Below are 25,742 nucleotides of genomic sequence, written 5' to 3' on the forward strand. Positions count from 1 at the left end.
ATCTGCACCCATGTTGATGCTGTGCTTGTCTCCCTCCAGGGAAGCCCTCTACACCATCCAGTGGAACATCCGGGCCTTCAATGCTGTCAAGAACTGGTCCTGGATGAAGCTGTTCTTCAAGATCAAACCTTTACTCAAGTCTGCTCAGACTGAGAAAGAAATGTCCAACCTGAAGGAGGAGTTCCAGAAGCTGAAGGAGGCTCTGGAGAAGTCCGAGGCTAAGAGGAAGGAGCTGGAAGAGAAGCAGGTTTCCATGATCCAGGAGAAGAACGACTTGGCTCTCCAGCTTCAGGCAGTGAGTGCTTCTCCCTCTCTCTGCAAGTGTAGAGATAGTGCAGGGTCTGTTGGTACGGGCAGGAGCAAGGCATGCTGAGTGCCTCCCTCAGCCTCCTGCACTTCTGAGACCTTCTCGTTGCCATGATCTGTTTGAAACACGATGTTGGACGAGGTGCAGACCCAAAGCAGTGTCCCAGACTTGGCACCTGAGGGCTGCCACGGGGTTCATGCTCTGCTGGCTCTGGAAGGGCTGATCTGCTCACCTTGGGATTCAGGGTGTTTGCTCACCATGCTGTGGCTGATCTGTGCCATCTCTGAGTGGCAGCCCAGTGTTTCCTTCCTCTGGGAAATTCAGTTGCAGTTAGCTCTTTGGCCGTGCTTACTGGTAGTATTGTTCCTCTCCTCTGCCTCTCCCAGGAGCAAGACAACCTGGCAGATGCAGAGGAACGCTGTGACCTGCTGATCAAGTCCAAGATCCAGCTGGAGGCCAAGGTGAAGGAGCTGACAGAGCGTCTGGAGGACGAGGAGGAGATGAACTCCGACCTCACTGCCAAGAAACGCAAGCTGGAGGATGAGTGTGCAGAGCTGAAGAAGGACATTGATGACCTGGAGATCACACTGGCCAAGGTGGAGAAGGAGAAGCATGCTACAGAGAACAAGGTAACTGCCTCTCCCTGCACAACCTCAGTGCCCAGGGGCCTCTGTGCTTGTGGGGGCATCAAAGAGAAATGTCAGGGGGAAAGCAGAGGGAAAAAATGGTGTGGGAGAGGGCAAAACCCTCTGGTGTGCTGTGCCTCACTGCACAGCAGTGGCAAGAGTTCTTTGTGATCATGGCAAGTGATATGGGGCACTGGCAAATGGAACAAGGCTGGCCAAGGGCAGAGGGGCTGGCTGCTGCTGCTGCTGTGGGGCCAAGCTGCTGTTGATCATGGGCTCCTGCCTTTCATGGGTCAGGCTACTGGCTTTGCTTCCCCTGTTTGTCAGAAGAGGCACCTAATTTGTGACACTTCCCCAGGTTAAAAACCTGATAGAAGAGATGGCTGCCCTGGATGAGATCATTGCCAAGCTGACAAAGGAGAAGAAAGCACTGCAGGAGGCCCATCAGCAGGCCCTGGATGACCTGCAGGCTGAGGAAGACAAGGTCAACACGCTGACTAAAGCCAAGGTCAAACTGGAGCAGCAAGTGGATGATGTGAGTGATAGGCCTGTGCCAGTGAAACGAGGGAGGTGGAGCCCAAAAGCTGTCCCTGAACAGCATCTGGAGGGAGGGTTGTTATTGGACCCTTGGTTAATATGGGCAGTTGATGAACAGCCCCATTGACAAACTGCCCCTGAACCAAGAGGTGGTCCAGAGGGTCCCATGGAGAGCAGCCCTGGGCTGAGGGAACGGGACTGGAGTCCAGTTGGGAAACAGCTCTGGACCTAGGGGGTTGGTGAGGTTCCCACAGCAATGGACATGGGGAAGGCTGGGGCCACAGAGGCTCCTTTCCCTCCCTAGCCTGTCTCTCTTCGTTCTCCAGCTGGAAAGTTCTCTTGAACAAGAAAAGAAAGTCCGCATGGACCTGGAAAGAGCCAAGAGGAAGCTTGAAGGAGACCTGAAGCTGACACAAGATTCTATAATGGATCTGGAGAATGACAAACAGCAGCTGGAGGAGAAACTCAAGAAGTGAGTGTGTGACATAGGCCTGGGCTGTGTTTGCTTTGCCAGGCCAGTACCCACCTCTAAATCCAATGGCCATGTAGCCTCTGCCAGGGCTATTGGGATGTGGCTGCTGGTGGCATCAGTCCAGGCCAAATGTGGCCTTAGTTTTCCTGGGCACTATGCAGAGATGCTGAGGAGCTCCTCAGGTGCACAGACCAATAGATCAGAGAGCTGCAGAGCAGCCTCTACACACGGGGTTGGAGAGGAGAGAGTTGCCTGGCAGGATCCTAATGCAGAGCTGGGACAGCAGCTACAAGTCCATTCTCACTCTTGCTGGGGAACTAGAGAACACCAGTTAGGGACCTCAGAGCCACTGTCAGCCCCTCAGAGCAGTCCATCTGCTGCTGCTTGCCCCTGCAGTCCCTTTCCTGTGTGGGTTGGTTGGTTTGTCCTCTGGAACTGGGTGCAGGGAACAATCTTCCTGCGGCTTCAGAGGCCAGAGGGACTTGGCAGGACAGCACTGTCTGACCAAAGGCTCTGCCTTCTTTCTGTACAGGAAGGACTTTGAAATGAGTCAACTGAACTCAAGGATTGAAGATGGACAAGTGACTGAGGCCCAGCTGCAGAAGAAGATCAAGGAGCTCCAGGTATGGTGGGAAGAACTGTTCTCACTAGTCCAGGAGCCCTAAATTTCCATCAGCTGTAATCTGCATGGGCCAGTCCCTCTCTGAGCACAGGGACATCTTGGCAGAAGAGCCATGGAAGAGGCTGGCATTGTTAGGAGAAGCAAAGCCCTCTGCCAAAATGGGATGGGCTGAAGATTAAAAAATGAACTATTTGAGGTGAATGGTAGCAGCAGCAGCAGGAGGAGGAACAGCTTCTAGCATGTAATCCTCATCTAAAACCTTACTCTGGAGATCCAACTCTAATGTGTTGGGATTTTTCCCAGCAGAGACATCCTCCCCCAGCTCAGGCTACTTGCATGGAGGCTTCTCACTGAAAGGAGGGTAGTGTCACCCTAGCTCCTGGTGGCAGGGGACACAGGAGAGCAGAAGCTCTGCAAAACAGGCTGCCAAGGAGCACCAGGCATGAATTATAGAATCATTTCAGTTGGAAAAGCCCTTGAAGCTGCTGCAGTCCCAGCCCTCCCCTCACCATGCCCAGCTCAGCACTGACCCCTGGCCCTCAGCACCTCAGCTCCACGGCTTTGGGATCCCTCCAGGGCTGGGCACTGCCCCAGCTCCCTGGGCAGCCTGGCACAGGGGCTGACACCCCTCTCAGGGAAACAGTTCTGCCTCAGCTCCACTCTCAACCTCCCCTGGGGCAACTTGAGGCTGTTTCCTCTTATTCTGTCACTTGTGGTCTACCCAGCTAGGAAAGAGTTTGGAGCACATCTCATCTGAGGAAGGGCTGAGGGATCTGGGGCTGTTGAGCCTGGAGAAAAGGCGGCTCAGGGGAGACTTTCTCACTCTCTACCTGAAAGGAAGTTGTAGTGAAGTGGGAGTCAGTCTGTTCTCCCTAGTAACAAGCAGTAGGACAAAGGCTGGGCTCAATGAGCTCAAAGGTCTCTTCCAGCTGAAATGATTCTATCATTGTGTGTTTGCCCTCAGCCTCCTCTTCTCCAGGCTCAACACCCCCATCCCTCAGCCCCTCCCCAGCCCCTTGTGCTCCAGCCCCTTCCCCAGCTCTGTGCCTAGCTCTGGCCATGCTGCAGCCCCTCAGTGTCCTGCCCCCAAGAACCTCAAAACTGCCCAAGTATTTCCTCCAGGCTGGTGCTTTATTGCTCCCCAGCACCAGAGGAGACCCTTTCAGGCAGGTTCTGTCTCTGCCAGGCCCGCATCGAGGAGCTGGAGGAGGAGCTGGAGGCCGAGCGCGCTGCCAGAGCCAAGGTGGAGAAGCAGCGAGCCGAGGTGTCGCGGGAGCTGGAGGAGCTGAGCGAGAGGCTGGAGGAGGCCGGGGGAGCCACGGCCACGCAGCTGGAGATGAACAAGAAGCGTGAGGCCGAGTTCCTGAAGCTGCGCCGGGACCTGGAGGAGGCGACGCTGCAGCACGAGGCGACGGCGGCCGCGCTGCGCAAGAAGCAGGCTGACAGCACGGCCGAGCTGGGCGAGCAGATCGACAGCCTGCAGCGCGTCAAGCAGAAGCTGGAGAAGGAGAAGAGCGAGCTGAAGATGGAGGTGGACGACCTGTCATCCAACATCGAGTATCTCACCAAGAACAAGGTGGGCATGGGGGTCTGGATGGGGCAGACTGGGCTCAGGGTCAGCGCGGTGCGGCCGCCGTCGCAGTCACCGTGGTCTGCTGTCCCAGGGACAGCTTTGCTGTGGCTGAGTCCCTCTTTCACTGGGCATGGCTGGTTGCTGTAGATCTCAGCAGTGCTGATAAATACCTAAAGGGTGGGTGTGGAGAGGCTGGGGCCAGTCTTTGTTCTGTGACAACCAGGGACAGGACAAGGGGTAACGGGCACAGGCTGCAATACAGAAAGTTCCACTTAAGGGAAAACTGCTTTGGTGCTGAGGTGAGGGAGCCCTGGCCCAGGCTGCCCAGGGAGGGTGTGGAGGCTCCTTCTCAGGAGGTTTCCAAACCCACCTGGGCACATTCCTGTGCCCCCTGAGTGAGGGGAACCTGCTTCAGCAGGGGCTTGGACCAGAGGAGCTCTGCAGGGCCCTTCCCACCTTCACCATTCTGTCCGTGTGTTCCCATGGTAGTGCTTGCAGGATGTTTGGCTTGCCCTAGTCAGGTCTGGAGGACCTGGGAAGACATTTCTTGGCAGACTGACTGCAGACAGACACTGCTGGCTCAGCAGAGACACGGGAGCTCTGGGAGGCTCCTACTCTCCGCATGGGGTGCCCTGGGATGAGCTGAGCAGGGCAGCAGGTTCCCAGGCTGCTGCTCCCTGGGCAGAGCTGGGCCTCACCAGGCTTTGTCTGCTGTTTTCAGGCCAATGCTGAGAAGCTGTGTCGCACCTATGAAGACCAGCTGAGCGAAGCCAAGTCCAAAGTGGACGAGCTGCAGCGCCAGCTGAACGACGTGAGCGCGCAGCGGGGCAGGCTGCAGACCGAGAACGGTGCGTCCCCAGGGACAAGGCCTGCCCCGGGGCCTGAGTGGGGGAGTCATGGTCCAGATTCTCCTCCTTCTCGTATGGACAAAGCAGTAAGAGCAGAAGCTCCATCTGGAGTGGAGGGGAGTGGGATCCCATTGTTGTGCCTCCACTCAGGCCTTGCAGAGGTGCCACACGGCATGGCAAAGGGGATGCTAATGGTGCTGGAGGCTGTGCTGTGATCCCAGGCAGCAGGAGGAGTTGCTCCACTGTGCCTTCAGATGCTTGTTCCTCTGCCCAATGACCTCAGCGTGCCTGGCTGGGGGTAGGGTTGGGACTGCTGGAGGTCTGCAGGCCACAGATGCTGGGGCAGTGCATGCAATAATGCAGATTGCAGCTCTTGCCCCAAAGTAGCTGTTTTGTCTCTGAACCCAGGTGAGCTCAGTCGGCTGCTGGAGGAGAAAGAATCCTTCATCAACCAGCTGAGTCGTGGCAAGACCTCGTTCACTCAGAACATTGAGGAACTCAAGAGGCAGCTGGAGGAAGAGACTAAGGTAAAGCTTTGAGGGCATGGCTGACCTCTGCATGACACCGATCTTGGGGAGTGGGATGTGTGTCCACTGTGGCAGTGGCCCAGGTTCTTGGACACAGCTCCTGCACACAGAAGCCCCATGAGCAGCTCTTACCTGAGAGAAACAGAAGTTCCCTCCTGCTGCCCTCACCCCTGCCACTGTGGCCACTGTCCTGCAGCCTGGGCACAGCTGCTCCTCTCATGAGCTCTCTCTTCTCCAGAGCAAGAACGCCCTGGCCCATGCCCTGCAAGCCTCCCGGCACGACTGTGACCTGCTGCGGGAGCAGTACGAGGAGGAGGTGGAGGCCAAGAGTGAGCTGCAGAGGAACCTGTCCAAGGCCAACGCAGAAGTGGCCCAGTGGAGAACCAAGTATGAGACAGATGCCATCCAGAGGACAGAGGAACTGGAGGAAGCCAAGTGAGTCTTGTGGCAGGACTGTTCCTTGCAGGTAGCTCAAGGCTGAGCTGTTCAAGGACAGGGCTTTCATAGAATCACAGAATCATAGAATCCCAGAGTGATGGGAGTGGGAAGGGCCCTGCAGAGCTGCTCCAGCTCAACCCCCCCTGCTAAAGGAGCTTCCCCTTGATCAGGGGGCACAGGAATGTGTCCAGGTGGGTTTGGAAACCTCCTGAGAATTACCCTCCACACCCTCCCTGGGCAGCCTGGGCCAGGGCTCCCTCACCTCAGTACCAAAGGGGTTTTTCCTCCTGTGCCAGTGGAACTTTTTGCTCCAGCTTTTGTCCATCACCCCTTGTCCTGTCATCTGAGACAACAGAAAAAAAAGTGCTGCCCCATCCTCTTGACATAAACCTTTTACATACTGTAAGTGTTGATGAGATTCTCCCTCAGGCTTCTCTTCCCGAGGCTGAACAGCCCCAGGTCCTGCAACCTTTCCTCCTCACACACATGTTCCATCCCCTGATCATCTTGGTGTCCCTGCACTGGACTCTCTCCAGCACTTCCCTGTCCCTCTTGAGCTGGGGAGCCCAGAACTGGGCACAGGACTGCAGATGAGGCCTCAGCAGGGCAGAGCAAGGGAGGAGCAGAACCTCCATTGACCTGCTGCCACCACTCTTCTTGCTGCCCCCAGGCTGCCATTGGCTTCTTGCCCACGAGGGCACGTTGCTGCTCATGTTCAGTTTATTATCAGCCAGCACTCCCAGATCTCTCTCCTGGAGCTGCTCTCCAGCAGGTCACCCCCAGCCTGTGCTGGTGCAGGGGCTTGTTCCTCCCCAGGGACAGGACTCTGCCCTTGTCCCTGTGGAAGCTCAGGAGGTTCCCAGCCCCCAGGCTGAGGCAGTTTGGGCAGTGGGTTGGGAAGAACCGTGGGGCCGGGAGCTCACCCCTCGCCGCCACGGCAGGAAGAAGCTGGCAGCGAGGCTGCAGGAGGCCGAGGAGGCCGTGGAGGCCGCCCACGCCAAGTGCTCCTCGCTGGAGAAGACCAAGCACCGGCTGCAGACCGAGATCGAGGACCTGTCCGTGGACCTGGAGCGCGCCAACGCCGCCTGCGCCGCCCTCGACAAGAAGCAGCGCAACTTCGACAGGATCCTGGCCGAGTGGAAGCAGAAGTACGAGGAGACGCAGGCGGAGCTGGAGGCGTCACAGAAGGAGTCCCGCAGCCTCAGCACCGAGCTCTTCAAGCTCAAGAATGCCTATGAGGAGTCCCTGGACCACCTGGAGACCCTCAAGAGAGAGAACAAGAACCTGCAGGGTAGGACTGGGCTGAAGCTCTGCCCTCTGGGTCCCTGCTCGCAGGGGCTCCTTGGGCATCGATCACAGAGTCATTTTGATGGCTTTTCACACTCCCCCCACGAGCAGGACGGGAAGGGAGGTGGGAAACATGAAGCAGCAGCAGCAGCCGTGGCCAGCCTGCTCCTCTGGGCCGGTGCCTGCTGCCTGCCTCGCCAGGCTGGGCCTGCTCGTGGTGCTGGGCCTGCTCGTGGTGCTGGGCCTGCTCGTGGTGCTGGGCCTGCTCGTGGTGCTGGGCCTGCTCGTGCCACCATCTGCCCCAGCCTCAGCACCTCGCCCATCTCTGCTGAAATCTCATCTGCCTTCTCTCTCCACATCACATTTCAGACTATTGTGCCAGTCTGGATCTCTCCTATCTTTACTGGTTTCCCACACGTGCCCACATGTTATCAGTTGGTGAAGCCCTTGAAGCTGCTGCAGTTCCAGCCCTCCCCTCACCCTGCCCAGCCCAGCGCTGACCCCTGGCCCTCAGCACCTCAGCTCCACGGCTTTGGGATCCCTCCAGGGCTGGGCACTGCCCCAGCTCCCTGGGCAGCCTGGCACAGGGGCTCACACCCCTTTCAGGGAAACAGTTCTGCCTCAGCTCCAATCTCAACCTCCCTGTCCTGTGTGTGTTTTGCTGTCACAAGTGCCTTGTGACTGTGGCATGACACTGGCTTGGGGGATTACTCTTGGACAAGCAGGTCTGCAGGAGTCCTTGGGGTCTCTCCCATGCCCTCTCCTTCACCCTGACTGCAGAAATGTCCCCAAGCTGCTCTCCAAGGGGCTGTGGGGAACATCAGCAGAACCTGGGCAGGGGGATGAGAGTGTCACCTGAGTGGTGCTGACCCCACAGACTTGTTCCTGACCAAACCCCCTTCCATCCCTGGCAGAGGAAATTGCTGATCTGACTGACCAGATCAGTATGAGTGGCAAAACCATTCATGAGCTGGAGAAGCTGAAGAAAGCCCTGGAGAGTGAGAAGAGTGATATCCAGGCAGCTCTGGAGGAGGCTGAGGTGAGTCCTTGTTTCCTACTGACACTTGCATGTACTCAGTGCTCTCAAGAGCCCACCTTGGTGCTGGAGCAACAGCCCAAGGGTGATAGTGCTGAGCTGGGCTGGCACCCCTGGGCACCCAGGGGGTTCTTCCCTGGGCTCAGGGAGCTGTGCAGCCACAGCCAGGCCCTGGGGTGGCCTCACCTGCTCTGCTCTCCATGGCTCTGGGCTGAGGAGCAGGGCCAGGCTGAGATGGGTGCCTGGGGACAACCCCCAAGGGTCCACCTTCTGACGGCTGCCGCTGCCTCTAGGGAGCCCTGGAGCACGAGGAGAGCAAGACACTGCGCATCCAGCTGGAGCTGAACCAGATCAAGGCTGATGTGGACAGGAAGCTGGCAGAGAAGGACGAGGAGTTTGAGAACCTGAGGTGTGTGTGTGGAGAGGGGACAGGCTGGGCCACGGTGGCAGGGACAGAGCTGGTCCCACGGCCCTGCCAGGAGTCCCTGGGGCTGACGCATCGTCCCTCCCGCAGGCGCAACCACCAGCGCGCCATGGACTCGCTGCAGGCCACGCTGGATGCCGAGGCACGGGCCAAGAACGAGGCTGTGAGGCTCAGGAAGAAGATGGAGGGAGACCTGAACGAGATGGAGATCCAGCTGAGCCACGCCAACCGCCAGGCTGCCGAGTTCCAGAAACTGGTCCGGCAGCTCCAGGCCCAGATCAAGGTCAGACAGCTTGGTGCTGTGCCCCCAGCTCCCCCCTACCAGCCCCAGCTCCCCTCAGCTCCCCCCTGCCAGCCTCAGCTCCCCTCATCTCCCCCTGCCAGCCCCAACTCCCCTCAGCTCCCCACTGCCAGCCCCAGCTCCCCCCTGCCAGCCCCAACTCCCACCTGCCCTGTGCCAGCCCCAGCTCCCCCATGTCCCATTCTGCCATCTCCAGCTCTTCCCTGCCTCCCTTCCATCCCCAGTCCCCCTCTGCCCCCCTGCCAGCCCCAGCTCCCCTGTGCCATCCCCAGCCCCCTCCTGCCCCCCTGCCAGCCCCAGCTCCCCTGTGCCATCCCCAGCCCCCTCCTGCCCCCCTGCCAGCCCCAGCTCCCCTGTGCCATCCCCTGCCAGCCCCAGCTCCCCTGTGCCATCGCCAGCTCCCTCCTGCCCCCCTGCCAGCCCCAGCTCCCCTGTGCCATCCCCAGCCCCCTCCTGCCCCCCTGCCAGCCCCAGCTCCTCACATCACCTCTCTGCCAGCCCCAGCTCCCCGCTGAGCCCGCTCTGCCCCGCAGGACCTGCAAATCGAGCTGGACGACACGCAGCGGCACAACGATGACCTGAAGGAGCAGGCGGCTGCCCTGGAGCGCCGCAACAACCTGCTGCTGGCCGAGGTGGAGGAGCTGCGGGCGGCCCTGGAGCAGGCCGAGAGGAGCAGGAAGCTGGCGGAGCAGGAGCTGCTGGAGGCCACCGAGAGGGTCAACCTGCTGCACTCCCAGGTGAGGCACCGCCGGCCCCTGGGGCCCTGCCAGGCCATGGCAGCGGCAGCCTGGGCGCTGGGGGACCACGAGCCGTGGTGACCCGTGGCGCTGCCCTGCTCTGTCTGCAGAACACTGGCCTCATCAACCAGAAGAAGAAGCTGGAGGCCGACATCTCGCAGCTGAGCGGTGAGGTGGAGGACGCGGTGCAGGAGTGTCGCAATGCTGAGGAGAAGGCCAAGAAAGCCATCACCGACGTAAGGGCGCGGTGGCGATGGGGCCGGTGGGTGGCAGGAGGGGAGATGGTCTGGGAGCTGCTCCACTCAGCCCCTGTGTCTGGCCCCGTGGTGATGCCTCTGTGCCTTGCAGGCTGCCATGATGGCAGAGGAGCTGAAGAAGGAGCAGGACACGAGCGCGCACCTGGAGCGGATGAAGAAGAACATGGAGCAGACCATCAAGGACCTGCAGATGCGCCTGGACGAAGCCGAGCAAATCGCTCTCAAGGGGGGCAAGAAGCAGATCCAGAAGCTGGAGGCCAGGGTGAGGAGGCAGGGGCAGCTCCCTGGCTGTGCCACCCAGGAGTGGGCCCCTGCCGCTGCCCCAGCCCCTGTGGCACCAGGTTCTCCAGGGCATGGGCTCTGTCCCATCCCTCTGGGGCTGGGCAGTGAGGGACAGTCCCCTGAGCACCTGCAAGCCTGGGCCCAGCTCCAAGCCCTTGCTTGGGGTGGATTGGCCTTGGCTGTGGCTTCTCCCATTCCAGGGAGTGTGATTTGCCCCGGGCTGGGGCTGGTGTGAGGGAGCAGAGTGCTGAGCTGGTCTCTGTCCCCTGCAGGTGCGGGAGCTGGAGGGAGAGCTGGACTCGGAGCAGAAGAAGATGGCTGAAGCCCAGAAGGGCATTCGCAAGTACGAGCGGAGGATCAAGGAGATGAGCTACCAGGTAAAGCAGCTTCAGCCCAGCAGGACTCAGCCCAGCTCTCCCTTGTGCTACCCCCAGCTCTCCCTTGTACTCCAGCCCAGCACAGCCCCGGCTGCTCTGGGCACTGTGCTGGGGCTGACGAGAGCAGGACGGGCTTTTTCCTGCCCCGACACCCACCTGCTCTGTGTCTCTGCCCCTTTGCTGGCGCCTCCTAAGTGGGGTGCTGGGGACCAGGGGGAGCCCGGGCACAGGGGGCTGTGTCGGGGTGCAGGTGGGTGCTCGCTGTACGTGAGGCGCCGCTGCAACCGCCGGAGCCATCAGAGCCAGGGCTGGGGGGGCTCTGGCCGGCTCCTGCTCACGGGCCCGGGGCACTCGCAGGCTGAGGAGGATCGGAAGAACCTGACGCGGATGCAGGACCTGATCGACAAGCTGCAGAGCAAGGTCAAGAGCTACAAGCGGCAGTTCGAGGAGGCGGTAAGTGCCGCTGCTGCCGCCCCCGGCTGGGACGCGGCGCTGCCCGGCCCCGGGACAGGCCCCGCCGGGCTCTGTGCACCCAGCTCTGCCCTCTCCCCCGTGCCCAGGAGCAACAGGCCAACTCCAACCTGGTGAAGTACCGGAAGGTGCAGCACGAGCTGGACGACGCGGAGGAGCGAGCGGACATCGCCGAGACACAGGTCAACAAGCTGCGCGCCCGCACCAGGGAGGTCATCGGCTCCAAGGTACCCCCGGCCCCGCGGGCTGCCACAGGCTCCCTGTGCCCAGCCCAGCCTCTCACCAAAGCACTCTTGGGCTTTTCTTTCAGCACGAGTAGCAGGAGCCCGGCCCAGCCCCAGCCCGATGCCGTGGCTGGGAGAGAGTGGCTGCAACAGCCACCGGCAGCTCTGCAGTGCCACAATAAACTCAGCTCTGCCAGGCTGGGCTCTGTGTGTGTGTTCAGGGGTAAACTCAGCTCTGCCAGGCTGGGCTCTGTGTGTGTGTTCCAGCTAAACTCAGCTCTGCCAGGCTGGGCTCTGTGTGTGTGTTCAGGGATAAACTCAGCTCTGCCAGGCTGGGCTCTGTGTGTCTCAGGGATAAACTCAGCTCTTCCAGGCTGGGCTCTGTGTGTGTCAGAGGTGAACCCTTGGGCTCTGCTGCAGGGGGTTGGGGGCAATCTGGGGCCTGAGGGACTCGTTTCCCAGGCAGGCAGAGGCAGGGCTGAGGCACAGGCCTCCCTGGTCCCTGCTCCAGGTGAGTTTTGGTGAACCAGCCCTTCCCTCACCCCTCCCCACACCACTTCGGGCCCTGGCAGCTGTTGGGCAGCAGAGACAGGGGCGAGGCAGAACTGACCTCAGCAAAACCATCCCTGCAGGGGGGGCATAAAAGCCCCAGTGCCGCAAGTCAGAGCCTTGGCAAAGGGCCTGGAAAGAAAGACACCTGCACTCAGCTCTTCAAAATAGATTTCTTTAATAGTTTCCATTTGCAGTTTATTTGCAGTCAGTCAGTCACTTGGCATTAACCTGGGCACCGAGCCCTGGGGCCACTGCAGCTCCCAGCAGTGTGTCAGTGCTGGGGGGCTCCACCCCAGCCCTGGCTGCAGACCCCTGCCTCCCAAAAACACCCCAAGGGGGAAGGACAGAGCTGCCTGGTCCCTGCAACGAGCTGCTCAAGAGATCTGGTACCAGGAGCCTCCAGTTCAACTGTGCCTGTGCCCATGCTGCTCTGGGCCCTTCCCCTGCAGCCCAGGCACTGCCCCCTCCTGCTCCTGGGGCTGGTTCCTGAGCCCTTCTCTGCAGCAGCCCCCTCACTCTCCTCCCCAGCCCTGAGGCAAAGGCAACGCTGAGGGAGCTGCAGCAGCTCAGGACCCCGCAGCTCGTGTGCCCTGAGGCTGGGAGGGCTGCAGGCACTGTCCAGAGGTGGCCCAGCCCCAGCCTGTCACTGAGACGCTGCAGGCTCAGAGCAGCAACCAGCAGCTGCACCAAGAACTAGGCTCTGGCAAAGGCATCCCTTCACTCAAAAGCCTTTTAATTTGAAGCATTTATTTGAAGTGTACATCTATTACAGTTAAGCAGCAGCAAAGATACACCAAAACCACACATACCCAGGAACAGAAAAAAGCAGAGATGGGAAGGAAATTCACTCAGGGGAGAGAGAGCAGAGTGGGGCTGCTGAGGGGAGGAGCTGCCCCAGGGAGAGGGGCAGGGGCTGGGACAGCAGGAGCCCAAGGAGCTCCTGCAAAGCTCTGAGCACCCTGCTAGCACAGCAGTGGGTGCAAGCCCCTGGCAGGACCCCCAGGTGTGACAGGAGAGGGAGGAGAAGGGTGGCTGTGGGAGTGAGTCCCCTTCCCACAGCTCTGAGGGGGTTTCCTTCTGCTGGCCAGGACCAGAGCCACAATGCTCCAGCTCTGGGCTCAGCCCTGGTCCCTCTCCAGCTGAACACAAGTCACCTCATCCAGTAACAAAATTTTAGACAGGTCAGACACATGTTTCAAAGAAAACTGGTGCTGGGAAATGGGGGGTTGGACTTCAATGCAGTGGCTCAGGCCTTGAGCCTGTATTTCACCCCTGGGAAGCTGACTGTGTGGAAGCAACAGCACTGGTGCTGGTGAGCAGGCAGGATGGGGGCAGCTCAGGCCCTCAGGACTCCCAGAACCTCGCTGCCCCCTTTCCCAAACCACCCTACAAAGGTGCTTTCAGCCAGGAGTGTTTATTCCCCAGCCTTTCACACACTGATTAAAACACACCCAGGAAAAACACCCGACCTCTCCAGTTCAATATTGCACTTGAGCATTCCTGGTGGTGGGGGGAAAGGACTGAAAGCAGAGGCTGAGAGGCAGAGCCAGGTCAGCAGCAAGAGCAACGGTCCTGCAGAGGGGTTTAAAACCAGATTAGTTACCCAAGAAGGGACAAACTGCACGTTTAAAAAATTAGTACATTTTAATGCTAATGCTCCATGGAAAAGCCACTGGCTGCTGCAGGGGCAGAGCTGCTGCTGCAGGGCCAGAGCTGCTGCCACAGCCCAGCACCTCCACACTCCTGGGGCGGAGGCAGCTCTAGTACCAAACCATCCCAGCAGATGGTGCAGAGGTGAGGGGAGCTGGCAGGGCCCTCAGGCATTCACACACACACACTCACACCCCAAAGCCCCCAGCACAAATCCCAACAGGAGCTGCAGCCCCAGGGGCCAGGGCAGAACAGCCCACTGGGGCCTCACACAGGGAGGGCGAGCCCTGGGCTTTTGGGACTTGCCACCACTGGGAGCTGAGAGCGAGCCACAACTCCCCTGGCACATGCAGAGACTCCTCGTGTCACACACCAATCTCTGAGCAGCCAGGCTGCAGGGGGGGAGGGAAGAATGAAAATGAAGAGGCTGGTTTGTGCAGGTGATCGTTTTTATCCCAGAACAACTGGAAGATACATCCCTGAATGTGTTGCCCAGAGAGCTGGCGCGGGCTCCCCCGCGGGGGTGGCAGCCGGGGGCTGGGAGGGGTCTGACGGTCCCACACCCCACACACACACACCCCCACCCTCCCCAGCACGTCCCTGACACCCCCTGGCTGCAGGAGCCCCTTGGGTGCTGTCCCTGGGAAGCCAGAGGCAGGATCACTCCTCAGCAAAGTCCCTGTCAATGTCCATGTACGCCTCGTCGATGTAGCTGACGATGGCACAGGGCGACGTCCGGTCTGCACTCAGCAGTATGGACACAGTCTCTTTCCAGTAGGTAAAACTAATACATGAGCTCTGTGGGAGGAGAGGAAGAGGCTGGTTACTGTGGTGCTCTGCAGACCCTGATGTGCCACAGAAGATGCATCCTGAGGCGTTTGGCAGAGAGAACTCAGAGCTGTCCCCGTTCAAACTCCTCAGTGCCCCCGAGCCCACACAGCCCAGCCACAAAGGGGAACCAACTGCCCAGCAGCCAGCTACAGCCCCTCACCACATGCAGCAACTCACCTGTGCTCAACAGCAGCTGAACACGAGCCAGCAGCGTGCCCAAGTGGCCAAAGAAGGCCAAGGGCATCCTGGCTGGGATCAGCACTGGGGTGGCAGCAGCAGCAGGGCAGGGACTGTCCCCTGTGCTGGGCCCTGGGGAGGCTGCAGCTCCAGGGCTGTGTCAGTGCTGGGCCCCTCACTCACTGCCACAGGGACACTGAGGGGCTGCAGCGTGGCCAGAGCCGGGCACAGAGCTGGGGAAGGGGCTGGAGCACAAGGTGCTGGGGAGGGGCTGAGGGAATGGGGGTGTTGAGCCTGGAGAAGAGGAGGCTGAGGGCAGACACACAATCATAGAATCGTTTCAGCTGGAAGAGACCTTTGAGCTCATTGAGTCCAACCTTTGTCCTACTGCTTGTTACTGAGGTGAACAGACTGACCCCCACTTCACTACAACTTCCTTTCAGGCAGCTGTAGAGAGTGAGAAGGTGTCCCCTGAGCTGCCTTTTCTCCAGGCTCAACAGCCCCAGATCCCTCAGCTGTTCCTCAGATGAGATGTGCTCCAAGTCCTTTCCTAACTTGGCAGCCTGCAAGTGACAGGACAAGAGGAACTGGGCTCAGGTTGCCCCAGGGGAGGTTGAGGTTGGAGCTGAGGCAGAACTGTTTCCCTGAGAGGGGTGTCAGCCCCTGTGCCAGGCTGCCCAAGGAGCTGGGGCAGTGCCCAGCCCTGGAGGGATCCCAAAGCCGTGGAGCTGAGCTGCTGAGGGCCAGGGGTTAGTGCTGGGCTGGGCAGCGTGAGGGGAGGGCTGGGACTGCAGCAGCTTCAAGGGCTTCTCCAACCCAAATGATTCTCTGAACTCCAGCCCTGGGTCCCTGCAGTGCCCTTGGCTCCCAGTGTGGGGCTGTGTGATGCAGCACATCTGCATGCCAGGGAAGGGCTTTTCCACAACATTAAACACCACTGAAAGTTGTTCAAGCTGCCACCCAGTGACTGAGAAGTCCAGGAAGAAAACTGCAACCTCAGTTCAGCCTCCCAAGGCACATACAAGGACCTGCCTTCTCATCACCAGTCACTTCTGTGTCCCAGACAGATCAGCTCTGGAATGAAACTTGCAGGCTGCTTTCCTCAGCGTAGCTGCCCTGACTTATACACCAGATACTTATCCCGCACTGTTTTCCACACCAGGAAGACAAGGTCCAGTCTGGAGAAGATGCTGCCCTGCCTGGGAGCTGGATTCTGACCCACCTCCCCAGCCCTTCCTGCCAACACACTCAGCACTGCCAAGTCTCACTTCCCTGTGCCAGAGCCAAGACTTCAGGCCTTGCGGGCAGGGAAACCCAGCACCTTGTGGCAGTCTGGCTGCTTGCAGAAGGGACCTGACTGGGTAAAGTGCTGTGAGAAGCACCACAGAAAGTTACACTGTGGGGGGCAGAACTTGCTCCCTTCCTTCCCTTCACAGCCTCTCACTTCCCCTTTCTGCCAGGTGCCTGGTAGCAGCCAGGTGTGGCTGTGATTGATTCTTGCTATGGTAAGAAGTTCACCTACATTTTCTAAGCAGGTGCTGTCTTTATCCTTGTTGAGGTAATGCTGTTGCCAGAATCTCAGGAGGCTGTGGAAGTTGTTGAGGATGAAGCCTGGGTATTTTTCTGTGTACTCCATCTGTTGCAAAGTGCGCAGGTAGAAGGGGAGTTTGTCTTTCCTTCGGGCCAGCATGAGGATAACTAAACTTGTGTTCAAGCAACTGACATTTTCCTACAAGCAAAACATGACAAAATAAGTCAAACAGCAACAGAACTGCTTGTGCACACATGTCCTTACAGAAGGCACGTGGAGGAGGGGCTCCTACACGCACCCAGAAGGAAGGGACGTGGGTCTCCTCAAGACAAGCCACATTCCTCCCTGCTCCCAGCCCCACTGTGTCACCACACAGTACCAACAAGATGAAAGTGTCAGCTCTTTACCTGTGTAAGTGTCTGTACATGAATAATATTAATGAGACGGAAGAGAAAGGACATTCTCATGGACATCTGGGACATGTAGGACAAGAGGCGACACTCTGACAGCACTTCTGCCACTGCAGAGGAGGAAAGAGACAGTCATCAGGGGACTCCAGCTCAGACAAGCAACGTGGCAGTAAGAACTGAAGCTCAGACTGCAGCAACAAACCTGCAGGGTGGCATTTCTCTGTCTCAACTCACAATCTCCCTAACCCAGGCTTAAAAGAAACCATGAACACGCCCTCCATTTCTCAGTCTTTACCTTTAGCATCAGACTGATTCTCAAATCTGTCCAGGGACAGCGTGATGCAGCGAACCAGCATGTTGGAGTCAACCAAGGAGCTGTTGATCTGATTTAAAAATACCTGGAACTGAAGAGAAACCCTTCTTAGCCTTGCATGAGAAACCAAACCCAACCAAGCCCACTCATCCCACGTGGCCACTTGCAGGTGAGGTGTGACAGCATCTCACACCCTCCTCAGGAAGGTGTATGGCCAAGAGGGAAACTGAGCCAAGGACTCTGCAGTCAGGGAGGATGAGTTACACACAGGGTTTGGTGAGTAGGGCAACACAGGAAGAGTTCTCCAGACGTTTTGACACTGAAAGATGTTCTGGAAAGCTACTGGAGACAACACCTCCAATTCTGAGCATAAGCAGCATGCTCTTCAACATTGCATCTACAGATGTGGACAGTTTCCCCTCCACTCCAGGTTCTGAATGCCAGAATACTCAGGGTTATCCTTTTTTGTTATCTCTAACAAGAGGAGATGTACACCCCTCACCCAGCCCAAGCCAAGAATGGGCACTGGGGGCTCAACAGAGGATCCCTCCAGCAAGTACCTTAAAAACACTAGAGAACAGAAAAACACCAAAGCCCTGGCTCCAATAAAACCTCTTCTGGAGCTGTGTCACTTCAATGAGACCAAGACTTCATACACCATTTGTCTTGAAAGAGGGAGATGAGCCAGCATGGCTGCTGGCCTCTGTGGTTCCTGCAGCTGTGTTTCCCTGTGTTATTTTGTACAAGAGAATGCTAGGGAGGAATTCAGTCAGGGATTCATGCAGGGTGAGGGCTTTAAAACACAGACTCTCTAGAATGTGTGAGCTCATTGACTAGAAAACAACCTGGAATTAAACACATCTCTCTTTTAAATTCATCTCTACTTGTATTGTCCAAGGTGTGCCAGACTGAACAGCAAGCAGAGAAAACTTCCAGGAACATAAGCAAGAGGTCACTTGAAACCCACCCAACAGCAGATGTTACACACACAAAGTGCACAAGGGCATGAAACCACTTTTGTCCATCCTTGATCTACATATGCAACCAACTGTAGAGGTAATTACCTCAGTCTTGACTTTTCAAATGCCTGTAAGTTCAGATCATTTCAAAAAGGTGTGTCTTTCTATAGCATCACATGCTAGTGAGTATTTTAAGCAGTCTCCATGAGGAACTACTGCCCCCAAGCTCCAGTAAAAGCCTGTTTGGAGCCTGTCTCCATGTCTACAACTACCAGCTTAACCCAAAGCCCAGTCACTTCACAGGAGTGTTTCACCACCTTTGAGCCCTGACCTTGGACCTGCCCAATCTGTAACCAGGCAGTATCTTCTGAGCAGCTCAGCCCTTGCTGACTCTCAGGAGCTGGGAGCACTTCTGAGCACACCAGTGTGGGCAGCAACACAGAAGAGGCTCTGGCAGCTCACTCAGTTGTTTGTTGTGCACCAAGACCCACAAGTCACACCAAATCCAGCAACTGGAACTGAGTTTTGATGTTGTGTTTGCTCACATGAACATGTCATTGACAGCTTTTACAAATATTTACCTTCTCATCTGTGTTGATGTACTTGTTGAACCTCTTGAATGCATCAATATTGAATTTCATCAGTTCTCCCAGGAGGTCAAAGTAACTCTGCAGCACGTCCCGTGATTTGCACTCGCTGTCAACGATGCAGTACAGGATATGCTGCCACGGGAGCAAAACACATCAGTGCCACAGTTCAGCCCAAGCCAGCTGCACAGCACAGGCTCTGGTTGAATCACCATCTAAAACACTTATCTGCAGGTGTAATTGTTAGGTCACAGAACTCAGATCAGCTCCCAGCAAGGCAGGGTGTACAACTGGCCGCTCCACACCTGGCTGCCACGAGAATGGTGCTGCTCCCAGGGAGTATTTCACACTACACTGTTTTACCCCTTTTTGAATGAACTACAGATAAATCCTTCTTGATTGCTATGGAGATGTGTTAGAGGAAGCCTGGCATATACTTCCTTACCTCCAGGAGTCCTCTCTTGAGCAGGAACATCTGGTCTGCATAGGAGGTGGTGCCTCGCAGAAAACTTTCAACTGCCCTCGCTTGCCAAAATCTGGGACACAGAAGAAAGGAGGTTTCTCATTTTGGAGCAAGGGGAGTGTTTTATCACAACTAGAATTTACATTAGGTTTCCTAATCTGCTTCATTCCCATCTGAAGCTGGAGTCAGAGCTGTTGATCCTGCAGAAAATCCCTGAGCTACTGGGTGTGAGGTGCAACGCAAGCTTTGGCCTCGTCCCTCACCTGCACTGCCACTGGAGCCAAGTGCAACACAGCCAGATGTTTTCACAGCTTGGGATTTTCAACTGCTATAAACTGTATGAAAACAACCTGGCTTTCCAACCACCTCCCAGCAGCACGTTATGGCACAAAGTGAACCGACCTGAAAGAGGATTCAGCTGGTTCCTTCTTCATGACCTGAAGCAGTCTGGTCAACAAACCTCTTTTCCCATCACAGACAAGACTCCTAGAGCACATGAAGAAAGTATGGCATGAGTGGAAGGGCTGTCAAGCATTGTGAAAGTGTAGAACACCGAACCCAGTCTCTTATCCAGAGCTTTTAATGATGAAAATCCCAGTATTGAATATCCATTCACTCTCACTCTGTCAAGGGAAGAGTTTTCACTGCCTTTGGGCAACAGCTGCCGAACAACTCCTAAAGACAAAACAGTCATTCCCTCTAAACACCAATGATTTCAGAAATACCAACACATGTCATTTCAGAACTAAGGGATTAAAAAATCCACCACATCACAAACCACACTTGAGTTCAGGAATGACAGAAACACCTTTTCTTTCCCCTCAACAAACGTAAAGGAAGCTCTAAGTTCCATTTAGGAGGGAGAATCCTGCAGCTTGGTGCTACATGAGGGAGATTCCTTCTGTATGTATGTGTGTAAAACTACAGAGGCTGTAGAACTGCAACACTACTTGTGTTAAAGAGCATCTACCCACAGTAAGTAGGAGTAAGGACTATTTACCTAGAGTGCAGAAGCAATGCCTCTATCCCATGTAGCAAAGAAAAGCAACATGGAACAAAAATGCCAGGGGTGAAAAAGAACCCAAGCTGAGGCCAGGAGGGGAGCAATGCTGAAGCAGAATATCATGCTTCAGGTGGTAATCTTCTACTCCAAATCCCCCCCAGTAGGCTGCAGGCTACTGAATCAGCACCTCTGCCAGGTAATCAAGGCCCTTGTGGGAAGTGGTTTTCTTGCAGCATGATGGACTCTTCTCACTAACACCCAAGAGAGACAAGGAACTTTGCAGGTTGGAAAAAGCTCCTCACATCCTTGATCTGTTTCCTGTCAGTGTGCTCCTAACAGGGTGAATCTTTCCCCCTAAATACTTATTCCCTTTTGAACAAAGCTAGAAATGTGCTTGTGCTTAGAAGGACAAGATCCAAGTAAATCAGACACCATTTCTCCCCAGTTAGGCACAGCATTATGCCAAGGCTTACAATCTAGAAATCCTTGTAGAGGATTCCCTTTTGAAGTGAGGTAAATCTGCTCTGTGCAGGCCAAGACCCTGCTGATGCTCTGGGAGTGTTCTGACAACAGCCAACACTGTTTCACCTTGTGAGGTTTGTGCATCAGTGTATGAAAAAGCTTATTAAATCAAAATTGTCAAGCTAACAGAGAATCTCTGGTGGTATATTTTTTGTAAGTGGTTTACCATGTTAATCTAATTTAGCTTATTCTAGTTATAAGCTGCTCTTAAAGACTCTGAGCAGGCACAATTAGATCTGTTTGTTCAGACTGGAAGTGGACATAGTGTGTGCAGACTGCTCCTGAATCTCAAGACTGAAATGTGTGAGGATCAGCAATCCATGCATGAGAGGGATTCCAGTTTACTCTGTAGCTCTGTCTGCAATACCTGGGGTGAGAAATGCCAGACAAACAGGCAGATCTAGCACATCACAATATGGTACAGGCCAGGAACACAAATGCCCCAGTTGAGGTTGTGTTTTGTTTTTGAAGTGCCTCACTCTGAGCACGAGCACACTTGGTATTTGGTAATGACTGTGGATGTTGCACAAACCTGGGCTCACTTTCCTCCTGCAGCTGAAATAAAATCAAGTGTGGTGGACCAAGGGAGCTCAAGCAAAATGGGTGAGGTCAGAGCTCCAGTGTAAGTGCCTCCAAAAAGCTGGAAGCTGCTGACCTAACCCCTCTATCCCAACTCACCTGTCTGTGTTGACAACTGCATCAACTTCAGGGATGTTGGCTTTATGGGAAATTGCACTCAGCTCATTAAGCTCCTGGCTGTTTAAAAGGAGATACTTGTTCCTAAAGCAAGACAGAGGGGGAGCAGGAGAGAAAGAGATGATGAATTCAAGAGGCAAATGTGCAATTCTAGGGAGAGGAAAGCCATGTGCAGGACTTGGCAACTGGCTTTCACCTCTCCAGCTCTTCACAGCCATTCATGCTTGCCTCCTTTCCACCCCAGCAGGCTCCCAAGGCAGGCCAGCTACCTGCTGATTTGTAAACCTCCTCCAAAATCCACCAAATGCCAGTTTCAACACTGATCACTGGTGATGGTTTTGCTGACCCATTCAGGACCTTAAGGTTTGTTTTGTAAAAGCTGCTTCTCATTTTCTGAAGCCTCAGCAACATTTTGCTGAACTCAGAGACTCCAATGACAAAGTTTTTCACAGCCTCTTAAAGTTTCTCTGCCTTACAGTGCTTTTTATCAGTAACAAATCTCACTTAGAAAGCAGAAACTGCACAAGGAAAGCACTCAATCCTCCTGGCATTGCATTACTGTGAGCAAACCATTTACTCTGGAAGCATTTAAAACCTTCATGAAGTGTGGAAAACGGAGCAGGAATGGGTATGAACCCAAGGAATCTGCATGGAATTCATTTATCTGATACTGAAACTTCCATGATTAAAATCATTTATCTTAAAGTAAATTAAATGCACAAGTCTGACAAAGAAGAAAAGTCATCCTGGGGTCTCCCTCTGACAGACTCCCTGTGTGCTTCCTTGGAGCACTCCTGCTGCAAAGGGCAGCACAAATCAGCAAAGGAAAGCTGAGGGAGCACAGGATGAGTGTGAGGGTGTGCAAAGAGGACCTACTCATCAAACCACAGCAACTAGACAGAAGTTATTAGACCAGAAAGGTGATGGGGATGCCTTCTTGCTTCAAACACTTCCAGATTACTGCCCATTGAGGCTGCCATGTGAAGCTTCTTTTGATCTGGATCAACAGGTTTCTGTAATGAAAACACAGCCTCTCTCCAAGCAAGAAACAGTTCTGCAGGTTTGGTTTATACACAGTGTGACTGAAGTGAATATTAGTAGGTGAGTACTTGCTCTCACTCTGCCCTCAGCTTATCTGTGGTTCCACAGAAGGTTCATGTGAGTGTTTAAAAACCCTGAACAGATTCCACACATTCCATGTGCTGAAACGTTACAGCTAGGAGCTGTTTGCTTGAGATCTCTGTAGTGCCCACTTCAGTAGGAACATCATCTAAAGAGATTCTATTGGAAAACCTGGAGTGATTCCTGGGCAAACAACAACTTGCATGGAGGATCTACAGCAGGACAGCCTTCCCCTTCTGTAGAGAGCATGTCCAGCAGCTCCGTGTTCTTAAAGCTCCTCCTCCACAGACAAAAAGGCTGATGGTTCCAATAGGGATCAGCACGAGTTAAAACCTACACAAACCATCACCCTGGCTGCAGATGTGAGCAGCTAGGCCAGCAGTGCAACATGCCTCAGATGCAGATGTTTGTAAGGAACAGGACACCATCTTGCAGGGCTGAATTAGGGCAGCAGGACACTGACAGGATGCAAGACAGGACTGTCAACAAGTCACCTTTGTAGCAGCAGAACAGCATTAGAAAACACAACCCAAGCAAACTACATCACCCCAGCAACAGACCCAAGCTTGCTAAGGATGGCTTCTGAAGGCAAATGGAAGCTGTCTTCCCATCTCCAGTCTGTTCTCAATGGCCCGTTCCTCTCCTCCTCACAACAATTAGGTGTCAACTAACACTTCCCATCCAGTTTAATTAGGTCTTCTGCACTGATGGTGTTCAGACAGCAATCAGCCCTGCCCAGCCTTGAGTATTGATTAACCTCTTCAGAGGTGAGCTACCCTTCACCCTCATCTCCCAAACAGCCTTTGTTTCATGCTTCCTCTTCTGAGAATGAAACCTGAACATGTCCCCACAGGCACATGTACTCTCCTGAGCACACTGGCTCACTCCCAGCTGCCAGGGAGAAGCCAGATCAACAGCAGCATGAAAGCTGCCTCCTTATTTCTTCAGCCAGAAAGCCATAACTCATCATACATATGTTTCAGTTTGTTTCAACATGAAGCAAAATGGGTTCTTTTTAATGGTCACCAGACATCCTAAGACATGCCCACTGGAGAGCACATCGTTTGCCTTTTCATAGCAGGAGCTGAAAGGCATCTGACCATCTGGATGAAGTTTAAGGAGAGCAGTGCTCCCTGCCCAGGAGCCACCACCCACCACAGCTTTTCATACTCACTCATGGTGATCACTGAAGCTCTGAAGAAGCCTCAAGAACTGGATCTTTAAAGTAATGTCCTGAAAAGAGACAAGAAAGGTCCAAATTTCTTTGTCAATGGATGTTGTTAATTGCCAAGCTGATGTGAAAGAGCTGAAGTGAAAACCTATCCAAATTAAACCCATTTGGGCAGCAGAGCCAGTGACTGGCATAAATGGAAAAGGCTGCACTTTGCAGGCTTCCCAAAATAGAACAGGAGGCTGTTTCCAAGCCAATGCATGGAATGGTTAATAATTTCTTGTCACTGCAAAGGCAAAGCAGTGCTCAGCAGTGCACTGATAGGTTTAGAATATCCAGGTTTGGGGAAAAAATAGAAAACAAACAACACCCCTTAAATTTTGGTCATCTTCAACATTTGGGCTCCAGGGGCCACAAGATTTACCCCTATCACAGTTACCAATCCAGGAGAGAAGGGAGAGGCCAGATTGCCCTCTGCTAAATTGATGGTATGAGCCAAAGAGAAAGACTGCTCCTCCTCTAATTCTGCCCTGGTGAGGCCTCATCTGGAGTCCTGTGTCCAGTTCTGGGCTCCCCAGCTCCAGGGAACTGCTGGAGAGAGGCCAGTGCAGGGCTACCAAGATGATCAGGGGACTGGAGCATATTCCTTATGAGGAAAGGCTGTGGGACCTGGGGCTGTTCAGTCTGGAGGAGCCTGAGGGGGGAGCTCATTAATAGTTACAAGTATCTAAAGGGCGGGTGTCAAGAGGTTGGGACATCCCTTTTTTCTATTGTATATAGCAACAGGACAAGGGGTGATGGGATGAAGCTGGAACACAAAAAGTTCCATTTAAACATAAGGAAAAACTCTTTCCCTGTGAGGTGAGGGAGCCCTGGCCCAGGCTGCCCAGGGAGGGTGTGGAGGCTCCTTCCTTGGAGGTTTCCAAACCTGCCTGGACACGTTCCTGTGTGACCAGATCTAGGTGACCCTGCTTCTGCAGGGGGGTTGGACTGGATGATCTGTAAAGCTCCCTTCCAACCCCACCATGCCGTGACTCTGTGATCCTGTGGCTTCAGTACTAATTCACAAAAACCTGAATGTTACCCCATCTCACTCATTGTCCAAGCAGCCAGTCACTCAGTGCAACTCCTCAGGATGATATGGAGGGATCAAAGCCCCAGTGGCAGAAGTTACTCACCGGGCTGCAGTCACAGTTCTGGTTGTGGCCGTGCAGAACGAGGGCTGACGCCGAATGCTTTCTCCAGATTAGTTTGTCAAACAAGTTGTTGAGGCCAGGAATCAGCCTGAACTCTGCTATCATTTTATGAACCTGGAGAACAAGAGAAGCACATAACTCCTTTGCTGCAGCCTTAAATCTGGATAGAATGTAGTCTGGTAAACAGATGGGCACAATGACAACAGAGAGAGAATTCTGTTATCAACCAGAGTGTGTGTGCTGACACTAACCACAGTGTGCCATCAGAGCAGCTTCCATTGGGTGGAAATGGAGAGAAAACAGCCACTGTGGGAGAAAGCTGTTAGTCAGTGACTCAACTAACCACTCTTGAAGTGGCTTTGGATAGCTGGAGATGACTTATAGCACAGTAAAATACACCTATACCCACAAAGCTGCTTCTGCAGGGGGGTTGGACCAGATGATCTCTAAAGGTCCCTCCCAATCCCTGCCATTCTATGATTCTATGAAAGCTACACTGTGCATATTCTGCTGCCAGTCACCCACTGAGCACCCTTTGCCTTTTTAGTTCTCACAGCTGAAGCTGGGGCAGAGCTCCAAAGACAACACAACCCAGCAATATTGGCTTTGTTGCAGAAGGTTTGAGCAAAGCAGAGTGCAGCAGTAACACAACCACGTGGCACTTGGAGTGCTGCTCCTTCAGGTTAAGGGGAGGTCCAAGCATTAGGATACTGTTTGTAAGCAACTGGGAAGATGAGGAATAGGAGAAACACAAAGTGGGCCTCTCATCAGCTGTGAGAGGCCTGTGACAAGCACCATCCCTTGTGATGGAATGCAAATGAAAGCCACATGTGATTAGGAAGCTCAACATGCTGTGACAATCCAGTGCCCAAAGCAGTAATGGACATGTGCCCTAATTTAAGTCACCTAAACAACAACCCAGGGCCATCCTCCATGAGATGCAGAATTCTCACTAGCAGTTTTCCAACCAGATCACTCCACTTTGTGCTGTTTCCTCAAACACCTGAATGAATCAATAATATTGGAAGCTGATGCTGTTTGACTGCTTTTCATCCTTGTGTTTGGGAATGAAGTAACTCAGATCTTCCCAGGATTCCACTGCACCCCGAACCAGGCCTGGAGAAGTGAACTGCCTGCCAGCTTCATCCACAGCTTCCCCATTTGCACAGGGGCAGAAGTAGTGAAGGAAGAATAAAGAGTTGCTTTCACAGGA

The 25,742-nt window shown here is 54.8% G+C and overlaps 2 protein-coding genes across 2 annotated transcripts in view; one reads left to right on the forward strand and one right to left on the reverse strand.

The window, feature by feature from the left end:
• MYH7B (myosin heavy chain 7B) overlaps positions 1-11,535 on the forward strand; it is a 29,938-nt gene extending 18,403 nt beyond the window's left edge. Inside the window, exons 23-42 of the mRNA XM_062009334.1 lie at positions 40-295; positions 694-936; positions 1,292-1,468; positions 1,797-1,942; positions 2,475-2,565; positions 3,751-4,140; positions 4,859-4,985; positions 5,394-5,512; positions 5,751-5,947; positions 6,892-7,241; positions 8,152-8,276; positions 8,567-8,682; positions 8,788-8,980; positions 9,532-9,735; positions 9,846-9,971; positions 10,084-10,254; positions 10,547-10,651; positions 11,009-11,104; positions 11,212-11,349; positions 11,433-11,535. Coding sequence (XP_061865318.1) covers positions 40-295; positions 694-936; positions 1,292-1,468; positions 1,797-1,942; positions 2,475-2,565; positions 3,751-4,140; positions 4,859-4,985; positions 5,394-5,512; positions 5,751-5,947; positions 6,892-7,241; positions 8,152-8,276; positions 8,567-8,682; positions 8,788-8,980; positions 9,532-9,735; positions 9,846-9,971; positions 10,084-10,254; positions 10,547-10,651; positions 11,009-11,104; positions 11,212-11,349; positions 11,433-11,441 — 3,379 coding nt within the window. The 3' untranslated portion in view covers positions 11,442-11,535. The remainder of the gene's footprint in view (positions 1-39; positions 296-693; positions 937-1,291; positions 1,469-1,796; positions 1,943-2,474; positions 2,566-3,750; positions 4,141-4,858; positions 4,986-5,393; positions 5,513-5,750; positions 5,948-6,891; positions 7,242-8,151; positions 8,277-8,566; positions 8,683-8,787; positions 8,981-9,531; positions 9,736-9,845; positions 9,972-10,083; positions 10,255-10,546; positions 10,652-11,008; positions 11,105-11,211; positions 11,350-11,432) is intronic.
• A 519-nt stretch (positions 11,536-12,054) lies between these two features.
• The window catches only part of TRPC4AP (transient receptor potential cation channel subfamily C member 4 associated protein), a 37,387-nt gene continuing 23,699 nt past the window's right edge, over positions 12,055-25,742 (reverse strand). The window contains exons 10-19 of the mRNA XM_062008982.1: positions 24,512-24,643; positions 23,337-23,395; positions 21,023-21,124; positions 19,222-19,305; positions 18,802-18,892; positions 18,351-18,491; positions 16,793-16,901; positions 16,495-16,607; positions 16,079-16,285; positions 12,055-14,346 (exon numbers count right to left, since the gene is read on the reverse strand). Coding sequence (XP_061864966.1) covers positions 14,209-14,346; positions 16,079-16,285; positions 16,495-16,607; positions 16,793-16,901; positions 18,351-18,491; positions 18,802-18,892; positions 19,222-19,305; positions 21,023-21,124; positions 23,337-23,395; positions 24,512-24,643 — 1,176 coding nt within the window. The 3' untranslated portion in view covers positions 12,055-14,208. The remainder of the gene's footprint in view (positions 14,347-16,078; positions 16,286-16,494; positions 16,608-16,792; positions 16,902-18,350; positions 18,492-18,801; positions 18,893-19,221; positions 19,306-21,022; positions 21,125-23,336; positions 23,396-24,511; positions 24,644-25,742) is intronic.

The sequence above is a fragment of the Colius striatus genome, chromosome 16 (genome assembly GCF_028858725.1).
Source record: "Colius striatus isolate bColStr4 chromosome 16, bColStr4.1.hap1, whole genome shotgun sequence".
NCBI classification, from domain to species: Eukaryota; Metazoa; Chordata; class Aves; order Coliiformes; family Coliidae; genus Colius; species Colius striatus.